We start from the raw sequence: 23529 nt of genomic DNA on the forward strand, positions 1-23529 counted from the left end.
TGTGGGGATTTGCAACTTCGGCTGCTATTTATGTACAAGTTTTGACTTTCTAATTTCAGCTTCGCTTTTACAATCTTCGGCAGCGATCTTCTAACATCTACCAATTTTGGTTGCGATATTCAAGTTTTGGCGTAACTTCCCAGTTTCGCCTGCGATTTACCAACTTGTACTGCGATTTTTCAGATTTTATAGCGATTTTAAAGTTGTGAGTACGATGGTTTTGATTAACCAGTTTTGGATGCGATCTTCCAGTTTTGGCTGCGATTTCTAAGTTTGGGCAAGTTTCGGTTGTGATTTACCGGCTTCAGCTGCGATCTTCTAGTTTTGCTAATTTCAGTAAGCGATTAACCAGCGATTATCCATTTAAACCTGCAAATGATCAATATTTTGCGATTTACGGGCTTCGGCTGCAATTTACCAGTTTCTTTAAAGTTTTATAATATAAGTTGCCTTTAGACACTAACCCTTTAAGGCCGGCCCAAAACTGTAACGAGCCGTGTTACCTGGTGAGTCGTTGCTGGTATTTTTTGAACTCTTAGCTCAGCGTTAGGGTGGTTCTTGACTCAAAGTCACTAAATGATAAAAAAAAACTGATTGCAAAATATTTAAAATTTAAAAAAAAAAAACTTGTTATCACTCTAATTGAAAACAAAAACTTTACTTCCAAGTTCCAACTACTCTTGCTAAGAATTCTTCATCTAAAGTTTTCAAAAATATCCAAAAACTTTTCAAATAATTGAGGTCTTAACTTTGTGTCGACTGAGTAATACAACCCTTCGTCGTCGTGCTGTGTGAAAAACTTTTGGTCGCTTCATTGCATTTGGTAAGAAAAAAAAAAAAAAAAAAAAAAAAAAAAATTAACGAAAAACTTTTTTCCCTTAATTTATGAGAATATACATTTGGTTAATGAGGAGGACAACGACGACGATGCCGACGTCATTTCGTCAAGCTCCACTTGAACAAAAAACCAAAAAAAAAAAAAAAAACCCAAAAAGCAACAATTTTTCTTTTATACAAATTTAAGACAAATTAATTTAATTTACGATTTGTTGCAAAACATTGAAAATTTGTATTTTTCGAAATTTATTTTTGTAATTAATTTTTTTTTCTCTCGTTCTGTTTGGTTACAGTTGTGTGGAGTACGTAGAACTATTTCCGTATCTGAAGGAGCCCGTCATTGAGAACACAACCATACCCGAGTACACCATGTGTCACAGTCACTTTAAACGGAATGTTTTACTTAATTATGCCCCAGAAGAACTGAATGAAATTGTTTCACGCTTGGATGCTGACAACGCCGACGACGAAAAGGAAACGGCTATGGTTGATGAGCGTGGTGGACATCAGCAGAAGCAGCAGCAAAATAAACCGCTCCAGCTATATTCAAAGTCCCAGCAGCAGCCACATCAACAGCTACAACTACAGGAGAAGCTCTTCAGTGGTGGAAGGATTTATGGATTGCGGGTGATATTTAAGCCAGCATCGTTGAGACGGGATGAGTCTGTTCCTGTGCACATCCGTGGCGAGTACGCCTTTCTGGACCGAGGTATGTGTGTGTGTGTGTGCAATTGTCTGTCTCTCTTCTCGGTGGTTGTGGAATGGACTGGCTTTGTGCGGGACTTCAGATGAATAATTAAATTTTAACTGATAATAACTTTTTTCTCTTTGTTTTTCGTCCTTTTTTCGTTTTTTCTTTTTTTTTTGTGTGCATAAATTCGTCCTGTGTAAAGCTAATTTTGAAAATGACGGCCGTCTGATACCGGGAACGTATTGTGATTACTACTTTTTCGCCGACGAGGAGCAGAAAACCGTGACTAACGAGACAAATGACGTGTGGAAATATTTCCATTCGCCGCGATATCCTGCCAACTATGCCGCCCACATTCAGTGCACGTATAAATTTATTGGAAGGTAGGTAACTTTACAGAATATGGTTACGGTTATAAGGTGGACGAAGGACGACGGACGTCAACGAGAGGTGGCTTTTATTTATGATTGTTTAATTGTTTTCGCTTATTGTTTGGTTTTGGTTTGAAGAGGCTTTTGGGAATATAGGAATGGGCTTATTGGTGGACCGATATGCTGCTATCACAGGTTTATATTTTCAATTGCACACACGGGTTGCACAAATAAATAATAAAAAAAAAAAAATAACAATTATTGAGGATGATCACAGGGAATACACCTGCCGTCTATAGTTGATTGTGTGGATATCCGCGATATAGAATAGTGGTTTAGTTTAGTTTTGGTGTGTGTGTGCATGATTGAGGTAGGAATTCATTTAATTAATTAGAAATAGTGTTAGCATTGTTGTTGTTGTTTTTCCAATATATTGATCATTTGTATATGTATTATTTGGAGAGTGGACGATATTATTTGTAGTTTATATATTCAGAGTAGGCAAACAATGCATTTAATTATACTCAATGGGGAATCTCTTCTCTGGACATAATAATTTTCATAGTCAAGTTTTTTTTTTTTTTTTTTAATTTACTAAATTAATTGAACTTTATTACAAAATATGCATCAGGTGCGGATGATGAAAATTTGCTATGTGGCGTTGTGATTTGATAGGAAATTGGGAAGTTCATAAATATACATATTTTTGAAGAAATTTAGAAAAAATGCATATTAATTGGTTGAAAATTGAAAAATTTAATTGAAATTTTGATTTATTAAATTTTTTTGGAAAACATTTAGTGAAATGATTCCCCCCATAAAGGCTTTATAAAGTCTTAAGATAATATAAGCGAACTATGTTCAACAAAATTTCATGGTTGTTGAAAATTATTCGTAAATGAATATTTTAAAATCCTACATTAATTTTGGAATTCCAAAAACAATAATAAATAAGACAGTCATCTTTTTTTGTCATTTATTGCACATTGTATTTCAATTTTAAAATCGTAGGTAGGTTAAATCCATGATTGTATTAATATTGGTCTCATATTATTGGCTTTAATTCTCAGTTAAGGGACCCCGAACTTTGCACTTTAAATACAAACAAAAAAATACGTATACACCACAGTGACCATGAATTATTTGTTTTTTTTTTCAATATTTTGGTTTATTTTATGAAATTAAACCGATTTATTTCAGGTTCACTGTAGCTAAAAAATAAATTTTCATAACTTTTGCCTCTACATGGTGTTATATGTATATTAGCGGTCAAGATAAGATAATTTCGCAAATTAGGTCAGTTCAAATATCAAATAAAAAAGAAAACCTATATATGAACCAGGCTATAAGATGTTTCAAATGATGCCTTATATACAAAATTAAAATAAAATTTAAAAATTAAATACTATCTCCTTTTTGGCTATAACAGTTAAAAATACAATTTTTAGAAAAGGAAACTCAAAATCTGTAGGTCCGTTTTTGAACAAAAATTATTTTTTATAATACGTGATATTAGTTTTAAAACATAGAATTTGGTAGAAACTATCAAAATCACATAAAAATAATGATTTAATAAGTTTTATGGACCTGTTTTCAATAAATTGATTTTTTCAGAAAAAAAAATTATATTATTTTATAAATCCCAAAAAGGTAAATTAGAAAGGGGGTGGGTGGGCGAAAAAGTGGGGTGGGTGTCAAAAATCATGGTTTTTTACGATTTCTGTCAAAACTAGACGTCCTATCGAAAAAAGTCGAATGCAAAAGTTGTAGGTAGTATAAATGTCTACAACTTTTACTCAAACAATTTTTTTCTATAACCTCAAAATTATTGGAAAAAATGCAAAAATACGATTTTTTGTTTTTTATTTTTATCTTTTACAAAAATGGTTGGATTTTAACAAAACTTGGTTAAAAACTACTTTGTTATGTTTTCTATCTATTAAACATTTTTTTTGAGCAAAAAGTGAATTTTTGGATTTTTGACGAATTTTATTTGAAAAAATAGCCTATTTTTCAATCAAAAAAGTTAAAGAAAAAATTTTTGATATTTGAAAAGTTTGAAATGAAATTATTTAGATTAAAACCTATTATTTAAGATTGTGTGGAAAAACTATACTTTTGTTTTAGAAAATATTGAGAAAAATTGAAAAAAATAAAAAAACGATTTTTAAGATCGGTTTTTCCGTAAATGACAGTAATATTGGCGAGAAATAATTTTTCGTAGAAACTAAAATATACTTTGATTTCTATAAAAAAAACTTTTTGACTAGTGAATTCGAACATGGAAGAAAAAATCGAATGCCTTGTTCAAATTCAATAGTCAAAAAGTTTTTTTTTTATAGAAATCAAAGTATATTTTAGTATCTATGAAAAATTATTTCTCGCCAATATTACTGTCATTTACGGAAAAACCGATCTTAAAAATCGTTTTTTATTTTTTTCAATTTTTCTCAATATTTTCTAAAACAAAAGTATAGTTTTTCCACACAATCTTAAATAATAGGTTTTAATCTAAATAATTTCATTTCAAACTTTTCAAATATCAAAAATTTTTTCTTTAACTTTTTTGATTGAAAAATAGGCTATTTTTTCAAATAAAATTCGTCAAAAATCCAAAAATTCACTTTTTGCTCAAAAAAAATGTTTAATAGATAGAAAACATAACAAAGTAGTTTTTAAATAAGTTTTGTTAAAATCCAACCATTTTTGTAAAAGATAAAAATTAAAAATCAAAAAATCGTATATTTGCATTTTTTCCAATATTTTTGAGGTTATAGAAAAAAATTGTTTGAGTAAAAGTTGTAGACATTTATACTACCTACAACTTTTGCATTTGACTTTTTTCGATAGGACGTCTAGTTTTGACAGAAATCGTAAAAAACCATGATTTTTGACACCCACCCCACTTTTTCGCCCACCCTACCCCTTTCCCACAATTTTTTTGTGGGCATTTATTTTTCCCCTTTCATATACCATTTATCCTAAATTTTCCCACCACCCATATGCTGCTAATAATTTTTTTATTTTCAAAAATTATTGGCACTGGTCTAATTACCCAATTTTCTCATAAATAAGTTTTTTTAAAATAACAACTTTAATAATTTATCAACTACTATCAACAAAAGTTTTGCTCTATCAACACAGTCATTGTACATATATCGCCTTAAAACATTGCAAAGAGCTTAATTTGGTTATTTTTTTTTTGTTTTTTTTTTCAATTTTCAAAGTTTACCTTAAACGGTCACTGTGGTGTATGTGTAACATTTTTTTTTACTATTGAAAAAAAATTATATTTTTTTTCAAAACTGCTTTTAAAGCTTGTTGAAATAGCGTTTTAATAATAATTGTTTGTGTTTTCTAGGAAATTTTAACAAGCTTTAAAGGCATTTAAAAAAAAAAATATGATTTTTATTAAGTTGCCTCGCATAAATCAAAATTCAAATTTTTAATCGTCACATTTTTGATTTAATTTTCTGAACAAGTGATATAGTAGGTACAGTAAATAGTTCAAATAAAATGCACGACTGGGTCGCACGAACTTGCTCTTAGGCCCAATTTATTCACTCTCCATTATTTTTAAAGGCTCCATTAAAAATTATAAAACTGTCAAATCGCATACAAATTTTAAAATTTCCCTTTTTTAATGGCGACTTTAAATTTAATGGAGTGTGAATAAATTGGACCTTAAAGTTCAAGTTGCTTAAATTTTTTAGACTTTTTATATAGAAACTTGGAAAATGTAGGTATATAAAAACAAAAAAAAAAAAACAAAGTTTATTTTTCAAAAAAAAAATTTCAAAATTTTTTTAAAAATCCAAAAATAATTTTTTTCAAAATTTTATTTTTGGATTTTATTTAAAGTAGGTATATAAATGTATAAATTCGTTGAAATACAATAAGAAGTTTTGCAGAAAATCCGATTTCAAAAAAATGTTCCTATGGCAGGTACCGTTAATAATGATTTTCAAAAAAAAAATTTTTTCTTTGAAAGATAGACCTTATTTAAAAACTAACATTTGAATTTTTTTAACAAAATCGTTGAAGGAGTTTTCGTGAAATTAAACTTTTCCGAAATTTTTGTATGACAGGTACCGTTATTTTTGGTCCAAAAAAATTAATTCCAAAAACCCCTCTGGAGAGTCTCCAAAAACTCAATAAGATTGCTCTAAAAAAAGTTATTGCCGATCAAACTCGAGGTTGTTTGTTTTTTTGTTTTGTCTTCAATAGGTATAGTATAAAAAAAGCCATGTGAAAAATATACTGATTCTGTTTGAAAGTTTAAGATAAAGCAGGGACAAAGGATTCATAAAATTCATAAAAATGAATAAATGTTAATTGGTAAAAATATTTTATTTATAACAGAAACCAGGAAGGGTTTTTTTTTTGTGAAATATGGAGAATTTGCGATAGGCACAATCATTATCATTTTTAATGACTATTTTTTGTCTTACATAATTTTAATTTGTTTTCATTGACTCATAATTCATTTGCTTTCTTATTTGAATTTACAGACCCGAAACGAGAGTTGAGGTTGTATTTACTGAACTGATCATGCCAAAAAATCAAGAAAAGTAAGAAAACTAAATACTTGCATATCTGATTGAATGAATTCATATAAGCACCCTTAAAAAAAAATTCCATACACTAACCCCACCCGTTGATATAACTTAATTTCAAAACTTACAATGATTGGTTTCTATTAATTGAAAATTTTTCTCTCAGTTGGACACCAATTCAATTCTATTGAATTTTATCTTCAATTTTCATCTCAACAAAAATTCCGAGACGAAACATTAGTACAATTTCAAAAAAAAATAATTAATTTGTACCTTGATTTTTTTTCCTGTGCAAACAAAACGTGTCCGGTTAAATCCTCCCTCATTTCTTCAATGATATACCAAACATTCATTTATCATTAACAAAAGGAAGAAAATCTCTCCTACATGTAACTCTTTTGTCAAAAACCTCAGCTATACCTACCTTCAATATCCATCCACAGCCCCAAGTCGTGTCCTTCCAATTTTCATTCTTGTTTATCTTTTTCCTCTCATTTATTTTTTTGTTAAAAAAAAAAATAAAATAAATAACTTTTCTTTTGATACAACTTTGCTACAGTTGCAATTTGGACAAAGTTACCATCTACGATGCAGAGTCGCCCAACGTATCCTCAATCATCGATGTAATCTGCGAAACAGTACACAACAAAAGAATCTTCAGTAATGGTCCAGATCTTCTCATCGAATTCAACGCGAGCTCCAACCAAACCGCCAAAGGATTTCGTGGTAAATTTAAGTTTGTCGATGCGATTAAATTGAAAAGGAACAAAAGTAAGTACACACACAAATAAAATACACACACACACAAAAGATACAATACCAGAATTTCTAAAATTCAAACTGAAAAATCGAACGAAACCTTTTCAATGTTGCAGCAGCATCGTGGGTAATTGCAAACCCCAAGCTAAACGAAGTTCTCTTTCAAGAGTCACATCGCACAATACTGACCAACACCAACAACATGGCCACCACCAACACCGGAAGTGGTTCAAGTTCATTGCTACTGGTCAATCCACTGGCACTGGGTAAGTCAATATAAATCAAATAGATATTTTATAGAAAACTAAGCTTTTAATCGAACGGGATATCTCTATCTGACTCGTTTCTGTCAGAATTTTCTATGAAGATAATATAGTAGAGGTAGAGCATCATAGAGGTAGTAGGAACTCCTTTTCTATGTGTACTTTTACTCGTATTCGTATCTACACATTTCTATCTTAAAACGATTCCTATAGCAAATATCATAAGTTTAAAATTGAGTTATAAAATGGAGGGAGGATAGAAAAATTCAATAAAATATCTCAGCATCCTGCTGGCGGAAAAAGAAAGAAAAAGTTGTAAAAATATAAAAAGTAGAAAAAGTAGTAGAAAAAAAAAAACTCGAATGAAATTATTGAAAATTGAACCGATTGAAACTAAAGGTTGTTCTTATTCAATTATGAGGGTGTCCTTCCATAGAGCATACATACTTATATAGGTGGCAATGGCCTGATGGGCTTGGGCTAGCCAAGGAGAAAAAGGATAGAAAAAGGCTTCCGTTGAAAGGAAATTACGAACTATGAAGAGGATATTTTAATTTTAACCATCATTTTCTCTTCAACTGAATAATTTTTTTTTGTTCTTAACTTTTTTTTTAAACAAAAAAAAAAAAAAGATTTTTATATGCGGTAGCGCGGTGCAATGATGACGGTGATAGTGTTAGGCGATGGCCAAGCTGCGGTGTGGTGCATTTATTATTATCAAGTTATGAAGATGACACATTCCTTTTAATAAATTCATGAATCTCATTGACTTGCTAATTCTTATTTTTATGAAAATTAAAAAAAAAAAGCTCTTTGTAGTTTTTTTTTTAAGTATTTTAACCAAACTTTAAGAGTAGAAACAGGTTTGAAAAACAGGGCAAACAGTTTCTTCACTTTTAAAATGGTAGCATATTGATAAAATATAAAAATAGGAATCATATAGAGGAACGTGCACTTCAAGCTTTGGAATGTTGGTTCCAAAATTTCTTTAAAGTTGCAAGAAATGCAACATTAGGGTATTCCTTAGGAAAAAAAAAAAATTGGGGACGCCCCCTAGATTGGTTCCAAATTAAAAAAAAAATGCCCTAATTTTTTCAAATTTTTATTTGTGACCCTTTCTGACCCTATTTCATTAAGAAATTTATACGCTTGAATGATCAAACTTCCGCCATTTACCCAACACTGGACACAGAATATCTAGCTCTAGCAACTTCTTATCCAAATAGGGTCAGGAAGGGTTAGGGATAAAAATATGAAAAAAAGAGTATTTTTTTTTTCTGATTTGGAACCAATAAGGACCACCCTAATGTAACATAAGAAAAATAATTTTTTTTAAACGGGTAAAAGTTTTTTTCGAAATTTTTGTTTTTATATATTTTTTTTACCAATACCGATATCGATATCGAAAACGATCAATGTGATGATCAATATTATCATAATGATCATAATACCGACAAATCAAGCGACAACTATAACACAGGTCTACAAGGTTTTTGGTGCCTAGACTATGATATTCTTTTCTATAGATTTTTGGTGTGCTGAATTCGAATCTGAAGTCAGAAATATCCTATCAGCTCCCGTTTTTGAAATATTACCGTTAGAAGATGTAATAAAACTACTTTTGAGGTTATGCTTTTATGTGAATACATTTTTTTTTTTTTCAAAATATAAATTATAACGGTTTCTCTAAGAACTTTATTCCTTCTTTCAAGGTCTTTTTAAATCTTTTCGATATCTTTTTTATTGTTCGAGATATCGTCAGTTTTTTGGGTTATTGTAATGTATCAAACAGATATCACGTTTTCATCTCCTTCTTGATTAAAACACACTTACTTCATTTTAAGATATCTCCGGCAGTAAAAAAGATATTGCAGAGATTTAAACAGGTCTTGAAAGAAGGAAAATATTTCTTATAGAAACCATTATGAATTATATTTAAAAAAAAATTCTTCAAATTAAGGCATAACATCAAAAGTGGTAAAAAAAACGTTTTTTTTGCAATTTTTACGGTAATATTTCCATAACGGGAGCTGATAGGATATTTTTGACTTCAGATTCGAATTCAGCACACCAAAAATCTATAGAAAAGTATATCATAGTCTCGGCACCAAAAAAAAAATTAAATTTTGTAGACAAGTGTAATCTATAGAAATCAATATTGATACCAGTATCGATAACAATGTCGATGAAAATATCGATAAAAATATCGATGAAAATATTGATAACAATATCGTTAAAATATTGATGAAAATATTGATAACAATATCGATTGAAATATCGATAACAATATCGATAACAATATCGATGAAAATATCGATGAAAATATCGATGAAAATATCGATGAAAATATCGATAGCAATATCGATGGAAATATAAGGAATATCAATTTGAAGTCTATTGATATCTCTAAATAACGATTAACGAAAAATAATACTACACAGGAACTTCTATAAGTCAAAATGCAAAAAGAAAAATTCGAGTAAGAGAAACTTTGACTTTAATAAATGAAAATATAGGTAAATTGTTTTGTACTCAAAGTTCTAAAAAATACTTGGACTAATAGAGTCACAGAAGTTTGACAGTGAAACGAATGCCGTTCAATTTCAAGAAAATTTACAAAATAACGTTGGTTACAAATAAAGAAAAATAACATTTTAAGATCGGTAACGATTTTGCCAGTGTACAAACTCTTACATTTAAAATAATTACCTTTAATGAATTTTATCACTTTTTTCTAAGAAAACGAACTTCTTGTTCCACTATATTTTAATTGGTATAAACGGAAACAGTACCTTTATGATTTTATTGCATATGTCAGACCACACAATAGAATAAGAAATTCTAGAATATTTTTAGGAGTTAATTAAAATCATATAAATATGTCATACTTGAATGAGAAAATTTGTGCAGGTAAATCAATCGTTTCTCAGAATTCATTTTTTCTTTCTTACATTCAAATGTAGTATAATCGTTTTGGTTTAATTTAAGTGTGATGTGTGACTTTCAAGAACTAATTTATTAGATACACCTTAAAAACTTTATAAATAATATTCCAAGGAATTTAAAAGTATCTCCTGTCTTGAAAAAAAAAACAAATATCATATAAAATTAGTAAAAATACTGACCAAAATATTCAAGCACCATTATATTTAAATCTCAAAAACGGTTATTCAAAAAAAACCCTCAACAATTCTACGCAACTTCAACTGTCAGTCCAAGTACGTGTGACCCAGTTGTGTGCACCCATTTTGTATTTAAATTTTATACTTGACAAAATAACGTTTATCCCAGAACTGGGTAGGTACTTTTCCTATTATTTTTTATTTATTTTACAATTTAACTTGAGCCAATAAAACGAAAAAAAAAAAAAAAAACTTACTATACCTACCATGTTAAGTGTGTTGAGGTACCATTATTCAAAACCAAGAAATAAAACCAGCATGACTATCACAGCAGCAAGTTTTTTTTTTGACATGACACAATACTTCAAGCTTTTCATCGCACCTACCTATAACCTACTATGTCAACTCTTAATCCTCCAAAAAGTAAATACAAAACAAAAAAAAAAAACAAGAAATAAAAACAAAACAGAAAAAAAAACAAGAAACAAATAAAATGAAACACATAAAAATCTATGCCCAATAAAATATATCCTAACCTAAAATCGCATCTCTCTATAAAAAATGGCAACCCTTTTTTCTAAGCTTCTTTATTTTGTTTTTTTGTTTTTTGTGTCTCGCATATCCTTTCAAAGCTTTGTAAAAAGGAATTTTGTTTAATTTTTCTTCACATACCCATATTATTCTGTTATCCCAGTAAGTCAGCCATCAGCAGGGTGCATTCCTACATAAATTTACACAAGTAAACTCAATTTTTTTTGTTTTGTGAATGTGACACATTTATATTCACACTTACAGTACAAAAAAAAAGGACTCCTATCGCGTCTGCATGCCAACAAACGACTAGAACCCAAAAAACATTGTGCCGCCACTGCCAAAACAACGACAACGAAAACGATGATGATGATGATGATGATGAAAACGACGACAAAACTAAAACCCTACTTAACCACTGCCGATGCGAGGATTCCAGCTCAAATATGCCTCCTAGATAACACACATCGTCATCGTCATCCCCATCACCCATCACAATCATCATTATCATCATCCATAGCACAGTCACCCAGCATCATCATCATCATCATCTACATCCACCATCCACCAGGAGCAGAAGCAGAAGGAACCAAAAACCAAAGTAGTACCATTTCATAGTATAGTTTCATCCCCCGGTGGTGAAATGTAAAAAAAAAAAAGAAGAAAAATATGAAGTTATAAAGGATTCCCATTCGCATCCTTTCGATGGTAGTCTTTGCCGAGCAGCTCCCCAGAGCGGAGCACATCACAACAAACTTTTTCGCTGTCGTCATTTGTGTGTGTCGCATTGTTGCGCGCGTAGTTAAATACGAAAAACTAGGATAAAAAAAAAATTATAAAAAAAAAAATAGTCCTGTGTTGTCCTTCCTAACTATCAAAACAAACCGTCACCAAACATCATAATGTCCTTGTTGTTTTTGTGATTATTGTTGTTTTTCATTTTTGTGCAAAAATCGCGGTATATTTTGTAAAAAATGACTTTTATCCTATTTTACTTTATCCGTCGCTTCTTAAACAACATAATGATCCTAGTGATGGTATTGGCTTACCTACCATCAGTCCCCAGGGGACACTTTCTCACAACATTATCCTTGTTCCTTGTGATGTTTGTTTGTGATATTTGCCTACCACGTTTAGGCGGCGGTCGTAGCACACCGGAAATCACAACAATGGCACATGTTGTGACGGAAACCAATATCCTGATGATTCGTAGCTCTGGTAAAGTGTGAAAAAGTCCTTGAAATCCTTAAAAAAAAAATTTTATTATTTTTTTTTTAAAGAATCCCTATTTACCATCTAAATGGAGTCTATTTTGCATGTGATTTTCTTATTTTTTTTTTTTATCTTTTCTTTTATTTACCGTTATTTTTCTTAGAGAAATGTGATAAGGATAATAACAAAAAAAAAAGTGTGACAAACGAAAAAAATACATCTCCTAATCTTAAGCCTTATAAATATATATCCTTTTTTTTGTGATGTGATGTGAAATCCTTTTGTGTATATTGTGATAGTGTTGATGATGATGGTCATCAAGGAGTTTGAGGGAAGAGGGGAAGGTCCTTTTTTTATAAGGATGATGATAGATTCAATTGATGACATTTTACAATTTTTATACATAACTAAAACTCTCTTCTAGGCTAAGCGGCTTGGTGGCACTGAATTCCTTTTCGGTTTTGCGCGATGTTGATGATGATGATGATGGAAATTCCATTCCCCACATATGTGTATGTTTATTTGAGTGTATGTGTGTACAAGGAGCTCTCTGTCTGTCGATTTATTTATCAAAGAATGCCTTAAACACGAACATCAGCAGGAGGCAAATGCCAGATCCGTAGAGTGTCAGTAGCATTGCTGAATGCAATATCCTTAACCTATAAAATATAAATACAAAAAGAGAGTTGTATGTGTGTGTGTGTATTTAAAGAAACTATATATATACCTTCTTAACAATTTGATTCCTTTGGGTATGGTCTTTGGTTCTTCCTTGGCCAAATAACGTCTAACACCGCACATGCTGTGGTAGAATTGCCGACTCCATTCGATTTGTCGCATGTCAAAAGGATACATTTCGTGATCTGTTTCCGGTAGTTTGGCCCAAATCTTCTTGATGTTGTCGCACGTGAAGGTCCAATCGTTTTCAGCAAAATAGTTAAGCAACGAACAGGATTTGTGGATTTTCTTGTACATCTTAAGCATTCTATAGGTATAAAGAGAAAGTTTATTTTTTTTTTTAGTAAAAAGTTCACAAATAGAAAAAAGGAAGAAAAAGGATATAAAAATGTAACTTACCTTCGTTTGCGGCCCATAAGTATAAGACAAAAGTCAAAGATCATTGCCGGAATGATGTGGTAGAAGAAACAGAGAATACTAAACCAGGTTTTCGATTCGGTTACTGTTAGAGTGGGATACCATAGCATACGAGTGAATGGCATTTTAACACCATCTGTGAGGGCGGATGTCCTGTAGGCCTCCCATTGGACAAGATTTTCTTGGTCCGGAACAAAGTTGTAAATAGGTGGAATTGTAGCACTATAGTAGGTATAAATAGGAAGAAGAAGAAAAGTGAATGATTTAGTATCCTTTTCATGTTCAAAAAGGATGTAAAGGAGTGCATTTAATTTTAAGATGTCTTCTTCGTCGTCGGTCGTCCTTTTTTGTAGATAGAAATGTGTACCTAATGGATTAAGACACATCTAACTGACAAATAATGTTCCTGTATATGGATCTTGAATGTACAAAGACAGAGAATATGAGATGTGAATTCAGTATAAGCTTTTGCAGGTATTGTTCATATATGGACAATGACAAAAGGTTTGTTTTGTTTTTTTTTTTTTTGGTTTTATATTCAGTTTTTGAAAAGGATATATGTGCTCCTTTTGAGGAAGATGACGATGAAAATTGACTCTCTATAGCGTCTGTATATGGTGCCATTGTCACACCGAATGGATATCTCATTTTTATTATTTTTCTTCTTTTCTTTCATCTTCATCTCTTACTTGTGCTTCATGACCAGAATCATTGAATAGCGAGAGAAAAAAGAAGGTCCTTGATGCAAGTTCTTATAAATGTGAGGGCTTTTGTGTAAAACTAACGTTCATTTATCGGTCAATGAATCAAACGGAAATCGTGTCTCAAAAAAAAAAATAATAAAAAACGTTTAGTTTTCATTTCATTTTATGACGCGTGAAAATCGCTGCCGATTTATTTTTTGTCGCTGTCGAATTGAAGAAAATGATATTTTTATAGACAGTTTATTTTATTGGTCGTGTAATATTTCAAAACCAAGTACCTCTCTAAGATAGCGCAATAAAATCTTTGGTTGTGAATCAAAGCATCTTATGTTGCCAAAAAAAATACCCAACAAAATAATATAAAAACCACATTATTTTATGTGATAGTAAGTTTGTAAGGTAGCTTGGTGGTAAAGTACTTGTATCTTTTTTTTCTTATTTGTTTTTATTTTTTTGGTATCACATTTTTGTATTGTTTTTTTTTTTTAATTTAATTTTTTTTTTGGTTTTATTGCGTTTTTAATTGCGAACTGCAATTTTTTTTTTCGTTGTTGTCTTTAATTGGGGAAATAGAGTGGATAGTAGGTATTTAATGTGCCATAGATACAAACACTCGACTGGTGTAGTAAATGATATACCGAAATTTATAAGAGTGTGGCGGTGTGCGGTAAAAATAACGTTTTTAATGACCAAGGAAGTAAGTTAAAATGATTGTACCTATCGATATAATTTTTTTTTGGTCTGTTTGTTTTGTGTAAGATTTTAAGTTAAGTACATACAGTGGTGGCAAAATAATTAGAAACGTTCTCCTTTGTTTACAAAATGTTATTTTTTTCTTACTATAAATGCAAAATATTTCACAAATTTTTAGCAAACATGAGTGATGATACAATCCTTGTACCATTTTAGGAAAAAAATTTTAGAATTTATCCAACAAAAGAAAAATATTGCAAAAAATCTAAAATATAGTCCAATTTTGTGGGGAAATATAATTAGAAACACTGAGGAAAAATTACTAAGAAATATCCTGTTTTTGATTTTTAGCATTTACATTTGCCAAACTTGGTCAATTAATTAAACGTACAATTAATAAAAAGGACTATCACCAACTAATTTCTATTAGTTGGTTAATGTGGTTGCAGTCCTCGAAAAATGCCACATGTTACAAAAAAATAATAAAACGTCCTTAACAATATTCCTGACACACCAACCCCTTATATTTTAGAAAAAAAGGTGCAATAGAGAGGAGATCCTTAGTAAAACATCAAGCTCTTCAAATACCTCTGTTAAAAAATATTTCTAATATTTTTTATTCATATTAAGAACATACAAACATTTTGAAAAGAAAGAGCGTGTTTCTAATTATTTTTCCACCACTGTACATACTTTACTGAACGCAAGGTCTTTTGATGGAGTTTTAATGGTGGTTAATAAAGCGTGGGTATTTTGTGACGATTTTTTGAAATTATATGTGACTAAGATTTAAACTATTTTACTCAAATAATTTAGTAGGTACATATGGAGTAAACTCGAAAAGATACGAACATATGTAAATAGAAATACAATTATTATTGTGCTTTAGGTTATTTCAATAGACTCTTTTTTTTAGTTTTTTTGCAGTAAAAAAAAGATACTTAAGTTACTGCATATTTTTTTTTTTACTAAGTCTCTATTTTTGGCTTATTTAAAAGTTGGCTCGGAGCAATTGCATTTAGATGAATTGGCGGCAAAACAAAAAATTTAACAAAAACTTTTAAAGAATGTATTTAGGTATGAGGGGAATAAAAATAATTTAAACAAAAAAAAAAAACAACAGTCAAAAATAAATCCTTGGTATGGTAGGATAACCTTTCATGATTTAATGTCAAATTCTAAGAAACCTTCAACTTAATCAAATTTAAACATCATTACCGTGATAGTGCAACTTGCAACGCAACTTTTGCGAAGTTATGTCAATGTTACACAGAATTTATTTATTTAAAGCCTTTTTTTAACTGTCAAAATTATTTTGAGAAATAAAACATGCAATTAACCAATTTACGATAAATATATTTTTACGATTTTGAGCACTTGTAGCTAATTTATAAGGTACAAATTTTGTTTGTTTTTATAAAAAAAATACGTAAATTTGATACAATTTTAAATCATGAAACAAAACAAGTCTCTCTAGAAGCCAAAAAGGTTTCCTATTAACAAAACCAACATTTTCAAAAATCTCATTGACCTCCCGAGTCGAACATTTGGCACTATTTAAATCCTATTTAAAACCCAAATATTCTTTATTTAGATTCAATAGGTCATAAATATTACTAAATTTCTAAAGGAAATAACCTCTACTTAAGACCTCAAATAGTCAGTTATCGGAAAAAATCCCATTTTGGGTAGTTATTTAGGACCAACAAAAATATGATTAAATCCTTTTCAAAACCTAAATATTCTACAAAAACTCATTAAGTCCTATATATTCTACTTTTTTCTAAAATTCGATAGGCCCTTTTTTCATCTCTAGGGTCTATAAATTCTTACTAGGTCACACAAATTATAATTTAAATATAAATAATGTAATAAAATAAATATTAAAAATGCATATTATTATGAAAATCTAAAGATATGTATGATCAGGGGCCTATTTCATAGATAATACATTACATACATTGTATGATATTGACAGTTCTGATGTATTATTTCTGTTTCATAGAAATGATGTATGAAGAACTGTCATACATCAGTGTATGAACGGAGAATCGACTGGAAGTATTCCAATGTTGTATTATACTGTTTCATAGAAATTTATCATACATCATTTTAATACATTTTGTGTGAACTTTTCATACATTTCATACAGCAAGTCTTTTTGTTGTAAACAAAATTTATTTACTTAATAAAAGTATAAAAATGGGAGTTTTGTATTCATAATTTAATCATAAGGAATATGCACACACACGAAATGTCAAAATAAATACATCAACTACAACAGAATAGATTTTATACATTACTTCCAATGATATCTATGAAACAAAAAATTGTATGTAATGTATGAAAAAAATTTTAATGTATGATGTATGTGATGTATTATCTATGAAATAGGGCCCAGGTCTATTTGTTGTATCAAGTAGTTGTTGTTTTTCAAAGACTATAATGGAATTGAAGAAAAAAAGTATGAAATATGTTATGTACATACAATTCAGTTTAATAGTTCAGTGAGCTTTAAATTTGATTAAAAAATAGCAGAAAGATGTTTCTTAAATAAATTTACCAACAAGTCCAGTCATGTAAAAACAAGTAAAATGCATGACTCGGTCACACGTCTTGTAGCTCAAAATATGTATACATATTAGTTAACCATTCAAATGTAAAATTTAAATAAGGTAAATCATTTCTCTACTTTTTTTTAACAAAATTGTTTTGACAATAAAAAAAAATAGAAAGAGCCGACCTCAGTGACGTTTTTTTATTTTTACAAATATACTATACCTATTTCTGCTATCCGTAGGTATTTTCTGAGAAAAACTAAGAACTCAGGTTTGTTAAATTGAACACCAGCAAAACCTTTACGAAATTAAATCACAATCATTAACCCGTTTTCGAGAACATTGCAATAACATGAAAAAATTGCACGGGAGGTACACTTTGCAAAGGAAATACTACGAAAAAAAATAAAACAAAACAAAAAAAAAAATCATTTGTACTAAATTTCAAGAAAATCCGTCCAAATATGTTTTTGATGTACATATGGACGCACCGACCGACCGACGCGTCGTCGCGACGACACGCACGCAACGAACTTACAAACTGAAACAGACATAGACGCACGGACGTCATTATGAAAACGATTTTGTTTGTTTTTTTTTTACTTGTATTAGAGCCATTATATACATATTCAAATCCCGGAATTTTTCAATATTTTAATAATTTATTCAACGAAGGTGTAAGAAAAATCTGCCGACTTTATTAAGTAGGCCCACTTGTCCTTTACTTATTTTATTTTTTTTACTGAAATATATTTTTTTATTTTCATTCACTTCATTTCACTTCTACATTTCAAATTTCACTTCCACTTTTTATTTGCATTTTATTTCACGGTGGTTTTTTTTTACTCAATCAAAAAAAAAAAAATATCCGATACCGACCGTACTCGCCGAATGACCTATTTCGAATGCCCTTTAAAGTGTCAAGTGCACGAGACAATGGTCAAATTTGTTGCATGTCTGAACTTGTATTTTTAGGACATAACTAGAATTTTGAGATTTAATAGTCTCAACTCTCAAGAGTTTGAAAAGTACAAATTTTAGAAGAACATTTAGTACTCAAAAAGTGTTTGGTGTTTTTATAGTCACAAACAAGCTTAAAAAGGGTTAGTGGTATCTACCAAGCTTAAAGAGCTTTTCAAGTACATAGTAAGGTCTTAAAAATTAGGACATAAGTAGACAATTTAGGATCAAACAAGTGTTTTCAGTTTCAAAAGGCGTTATAAATTGGTCGTGAAGAATTCTCAGGAGATATTGAGATAACTAAGTATACTAAGTTCGTATTTAGGTTTATTTTAAGATGAAAACTACCTTAATAGATTCTATTAAGCAGTTTGAGTTCTAAATTCGTACATAAAGTTCGACTCGGGCTGCCATCAAATAAATACAAAATTGAGTATAATTAAGTATAAAATACTATATAACAAAATATTTAAAATTTGATCCCAATTAAATATGAAACCCTAAAAATTTGAAATTGTTTGAAATTGTCAAAAAAAAAGACAGTAAAGCCGGATTACGGACGATGATTTTACGTGATAACGTCGTATAAAAACAGGTTGTGTGCTTTTGTTTAAAATGAGTCAATTAAAGCGTTTATTTATTTCAAACAATCAGAATTTACAAGAAAAAGTTAAAAAAAATTACCTTTTGTCTTTTCTCATTATATTAATTCTTTTATTTTAAAAGCTTACAAAAAAAGCCAAAAATTGCTTCTAAAGAATAAAACCATTTTTAAATTTTTAAAATGTGAAAAAAGTATTAAAATAATTTATTAAAAACAATCATTTCTTATGAAAAAAGTGAAAAAATCACTTCCATCACCCAAAAATCCATTTTTTCGATATAACAACCTATACAAAATTTTATAATACATGAAAGCTTATTGCTTTAAAATATGTATATCGATCATGTCTATTAGGCTTCTACAAAAAGAGCTAGAGTTTTTTGAATTCGATCAATTTTCATCAAAAAAAGCAAAAAAAAAGCATATAATTTTATTTTCTCACGCTATTGAATCAATTTTTTCAATGACAACCTATACAAAATGTTATATATATATATTTTAAATGACGTTGCAATCTTATTTCTGCGATGCTTAGAAAAAAAGATAGAATTTTTAAAGCCAACCATGTCTACATTTCAAACTCAGAATACGGTACTTCCCACACTGGTTTTTTAATTTAACATTGTGTAGCTTGTAGTCAATGTACAGTTATGTTTGATATATCAAATGAAAGTTATTATTATCAGAATGCTCAATAAAGTTAAATCAAGTTTGTATTTGCTCTAGATCAAAAGATATAAAATGTTGAAAAATAGAACTTTATTTTACCGTTATCTCAAAATTGTGACAGCAAAATTGATTTAAATTTTGCACATATAGTCCTATTTATTATCTATTTTTACTATAAATTTTTATGTGTTGAAGAAAAAAAGATAAAAATAAAAAACGGTCAAAAACGGTCAAAAAACTTGGGACAAAAAAAAATTATTTTTAATGTTATTCGGTCAAAAATCATTTTAAAATACCAATTTTTTGCACATATATGCGCACAGTCATAGACTTTATGTCAATAAGCTTGAGATTTGACGTACTACCTATGTAAAAAGTGAGCTCTTTTCAATTAGTACTTGTACAAAACTCAACAAAATGGCTCGTTTTTGCAAAACTCCACAAAGTTTGCCTGTGGTTGGAAAGCAATTATTATTATATGGGCATGAAATGGACATCCCAAGAGAGCGACGAGGAGGAAACAGGGCTAAACCCGTTGATTCTGAAATAACAACTGCTGTTAGAACTCACATTTCATCTTTCTACTGCCGAATCCAGAAAGAAAAAAATCCAAAAGAAGCTATCTTCCACCAGAGCTGACTCTCAAAAAAATGTTCAATATTTTTGTATCGGAACAAGAGAAAACTGGAAAACAAAAGTGCAGTCTATCCAAATATAAAAAGATTTTTTACTCGGAATTTAATCTGCACACGGACACATGTTCGGCATGAAAAGAGTATGATGTCCAGATATCAACGTGCAAAGACAAGACAAGTGTGGCTTTACAACATGGGAATCGTCAACCACATGGAAAGCCAAGATAAAGAAAACGTAACGTTTTATACTTGGCTGGAGACGGATGGCCCAAGAGGAGCAAACGAAGTAGCATCCATCGTTGTGGACTATACTTAAAAAAGCTTGAAGGAAGCCTAAAGACTCAATCTGGGCCAAAGCCAAAAAAACTACGTCTTTTTTCTGACTCTTGTGCTTCTCAAAATAAAAACACGATTTTGATGATTGCACTATGCTCTTTTCTGGAAAAAAGCAAAATGTTCAAAAATATAAACCACTATTTTCCAATAACAGGTCACAGCTACATGCCACCAGATCGTGTGTTTGGACGAGTGGAAAAGGAATATAGGAAGAAAGAAGTCATCATTTCTCCTGAAGAATATTACAACGTTCTTCAAAATATTGAAACCGTAAGAAAAATCGGAAAAGACTGGACCGTGTGCGACTACAAGCTGGATTCAAAAAAAAAACTTATAAGGTCAAAGTTGCCTTTTAAAATAAGCTAGAGTGATATACTACGAAAAGACGGGAAATAAAGTAGCATTATCTGTCAGTGACACCTTCAGCGGATCTCCTGTAACGGATGCACCTCTGAAAAGCCAGTTTTTTCAGCGTGTCCAAAAACTGCCAATTTTAAAAAGTTGCCCCAGAAAACAAAGTTTCGGAAAAAAAGATGACTGACGTACAGAAGCTAATGAAATTTTTTATTATTCCGGATGATGCCAAGGACTTCTATGAAACTGTTCTCTCCGCAAACGCTAAGGAGTCCACAGAGGATATGGAAAGACGCTATGGCGATTAAAAATAATGTTTTTTTTTTATTCAATATTTATTTTAGTTAATATTAATATAAGTTCATTGCAATGTATTTATTTCTTTAATAAATAACATTTTTAATACTAATTTATCTATCTATTTATTTAAAAGAAAAATAAACGTTTTTGCAAAACTCAACAAAAACCTGTATTTGTTGCGTTTTGAAAAAACTCGGTGTTTTCGTGTTCAAAATACGGACGAATCTTCCCAAATATTGAAATAGCAATTAAGCCTGTCGATTAGCTGTTCAAGAAAGAACAACTCCTCATTTCTACTTTTTGAAAATTCGACTTTGTATTCAAATGGGAAAGAAAAAACCTTCTCCTGAAAAATTTGAAAAATGCACTTGTTGAGTTTTGAAAAAACGCTCCTCAATTTATGTCTCATGCCTTTATTTGTAATTCATGTGTATAGTTTTCGCTCAGGAGGTTTGATAAAACCATGATCTTTTTTTATGAAAACATTTTTTTTTTCAAAACATCTTTGAACGGAAACCGTAGGTCTTAAAAATATGGATGAAACATAGATTGTTAGTAAACTCAAGAAAAAATAAAATGCAGTTCAAAGCACTTTTACGTTAGCTTACTTGTAGGTTATTAGAGCTGCCTCTATATACATTTTTAAGAAATTTGGTTGATGTAGGGGAAGAGCAGCCATGGAGGCCAAATGTTAGTTAAATAATTTTTTTTTTTATTTGACTTGACTTTTTTGAGAAAAACTAAAAACGCAGTTTTTCTGCAATTACTTTGAATATTACGTATGCAAAACTTTATCAAAATCCTTAGAGCCATTTTTGAGAAAATTCCAATAACTCCATAATGATGTACGGGAAGAACCGACATCCGCGATTTAAAAAAATGTAAAGACCATATTTCCACTATCCGTATTTTTTGAGAAAAACTAAAAACGCAGTTATGTTAGAACTATATACAGCATTACGTGTGCTTAATTTAATCGAAATCGTTAGAGCCGTTTTCGAGAAAATAGCAATAACTCGAGAACGGAGGTATACGTAGCGAGATATTAAAAAACAAAAAAAAACCAACCTTGGAAATTACTAAAAAGACATCCATACCAAATTTCAAGAAAATGGTCCACTCGTTTAGGCTGTAGCTACTTGTACAGATGGACGCACGGACGCACCGACGCACCGACGCACAGACCGACGCACAATGGGACCAAACGACCAAAACCATCTCAAAATTGGTTTTAACAAATGTGATCATTTTAAAAAAGTAATGATTGTTTAGCGTAATAGAAATGTGCGCAATTATGATATCATACATTGTTTTTAATATATTTTGGATAAAAGTACTTAAAATGAGTCTCGAACCTTACATTTCAATTTTTATTGTTTTTCGTCCTATTTTATTTAACAGTTTAAACTTAGTTTTCTCAGAATTTTGTGAAGAAACCTTATAAGTGTTGTATATCAATAAAAAGGTCAGAATCTCTACTTTATAAATCCGTTATTTGTTTTTGAATGTACTTTAAATTGATTGTTTAAAAAAAATAACAATTAATGGGAAGTAATTTGGCCAATTTTAATTTTCAATTGTAGATTTCTCCTTTGCCGACGACTGCCGATGTCAAGTTATGAATGAATTTAGAATCTCATTTTACTCAAAATTAAGGAATAAAAATAAAATTTTGCGCATATTTGCGCCATTTTGATTTACGGTCAAAAATGTATAAAATAAAAATTTTCCAAAAATGTTTGAAAATCTTTTTTTTTCTGTCATCTACAGGGTGTCTCAAAATTAATGATTCAAATGAAATATTCTGATAGGCTATTTAAAGGGCTCTTAAAATTTGGTAACTTGTCTATCCCAAATATTTACGGTTTTCGATTAAATGCACTTCTTGTGAAATTTCGAAAAATTCCTACTTTAAAACAGTATTTTGACTCCCCTGTTCATAATTTATTTTTGTTTTTTTACAAATCTGTCCCTAAAACAATAATTGACAATTAGGAACAATTGACAAATAAAAAAAAAATTATTTCGCTACAAATTAGTTTAAACAAAAGCCTATGTTTTTTATTGTTTTTTTTTTTTTACTCTGAAAAACCTAGTTTTGTTGAATTCAAATTATAGTATCTTTCATCTTAACTTCAATTTCCGAATTTTGTATACTTTTTTTGAAAACTGTGATAACTAGGCAAGTTATAAAAATGATAAACCAGTTACAAAATGTACAATTTATTTTTTAGGGTGTTGCTCTAAAATAAAAGTAAGAAATTGAGTTTCATTAAAAC

General features: G+C 30.0%; 2 protein-coding genes across 3 annotated transcripts in view; one reads left to right on the plus strand and one right to left on the minus strand.

The window, feature by feature from the left end:
* Nucleotides 1–702: 702 nt before the first annotated feature.
* LOC129916630 (uncharacterized) overlaps nt 703–23529 on the plus strand; it is a 62027-nt gene continuing 39200 nt past the window's right edge. The window contains exons 1-7 of one of the 2 annotated variants that reach the window (XM_055996681.1): nt 703–823; nt 1131–1546; nt 1731–1911; nt 6411–6470; nt 7015–7226; nt 7331–7480; nt 12767–12867. In XM_055996681.1, the coding sequence (XP_055852656.1) occupies nt 1207–1546; nt 1731–1911; nt 6411–6470; nt 7015–7226; nt 7331–7480; nt 12767–12771 (948 nt within the window). In that variant the 5' untranslated portion in view covers nt 703–823; nt 1131–1206 and the 3' untranslated portion in view covers nt 12772–12867. Of the gene's footprint in view, nt 824–1130; nt 1547–1730; nt 1912–6410; nt 6471–7014; nt 7227–7330; nt 7481–12766; nt 12868–23529 lie in introns of those variants that run through there. The other variant, XM_055996680.1, reaches the window with a different exon arrangement.
* LOC129916625 (fatty acyl-CoA reductase wat-like) overlaps nt 12864–23529 on the minus strand; it is a 92806-nt gene continuing 82140 nt past the window's right edge. The window contains exons 9-11 of the mRNA XM_055996676.1: nt 13420–13659; nt 13070–13327; nt 12864–13001 (exon numbers count right to left, since the gene is read on the minus strand). Coding sequence (XP_055852651.1) covers nt 12905–13001; nt 13070–13327; nt 13420–13659 — 595 coding nt within the window. The 3' untranslated portion in view covers nt 12864–12904. The remainder of the gene's footprint in view (nt 13002–13069; nt 13328–13419; nt 13660–23529) is intronic.

The sequence above is a fragment of the Episyrphus balteatus genome, chromosome 3 (genome assembly GCF_945859705.1).
Source record: "Episyrphus balteatus chromosome 3, idEpiBalt1.1, whole genome shotgun sequence".
NCBI classification, from domain to species: domain Eukaryota; kingdom Metazoa; phylum Arthropoda; class Insecta; order Diptera; family Syrphidae; genus Episyrphus; species Episyrphus balteatus.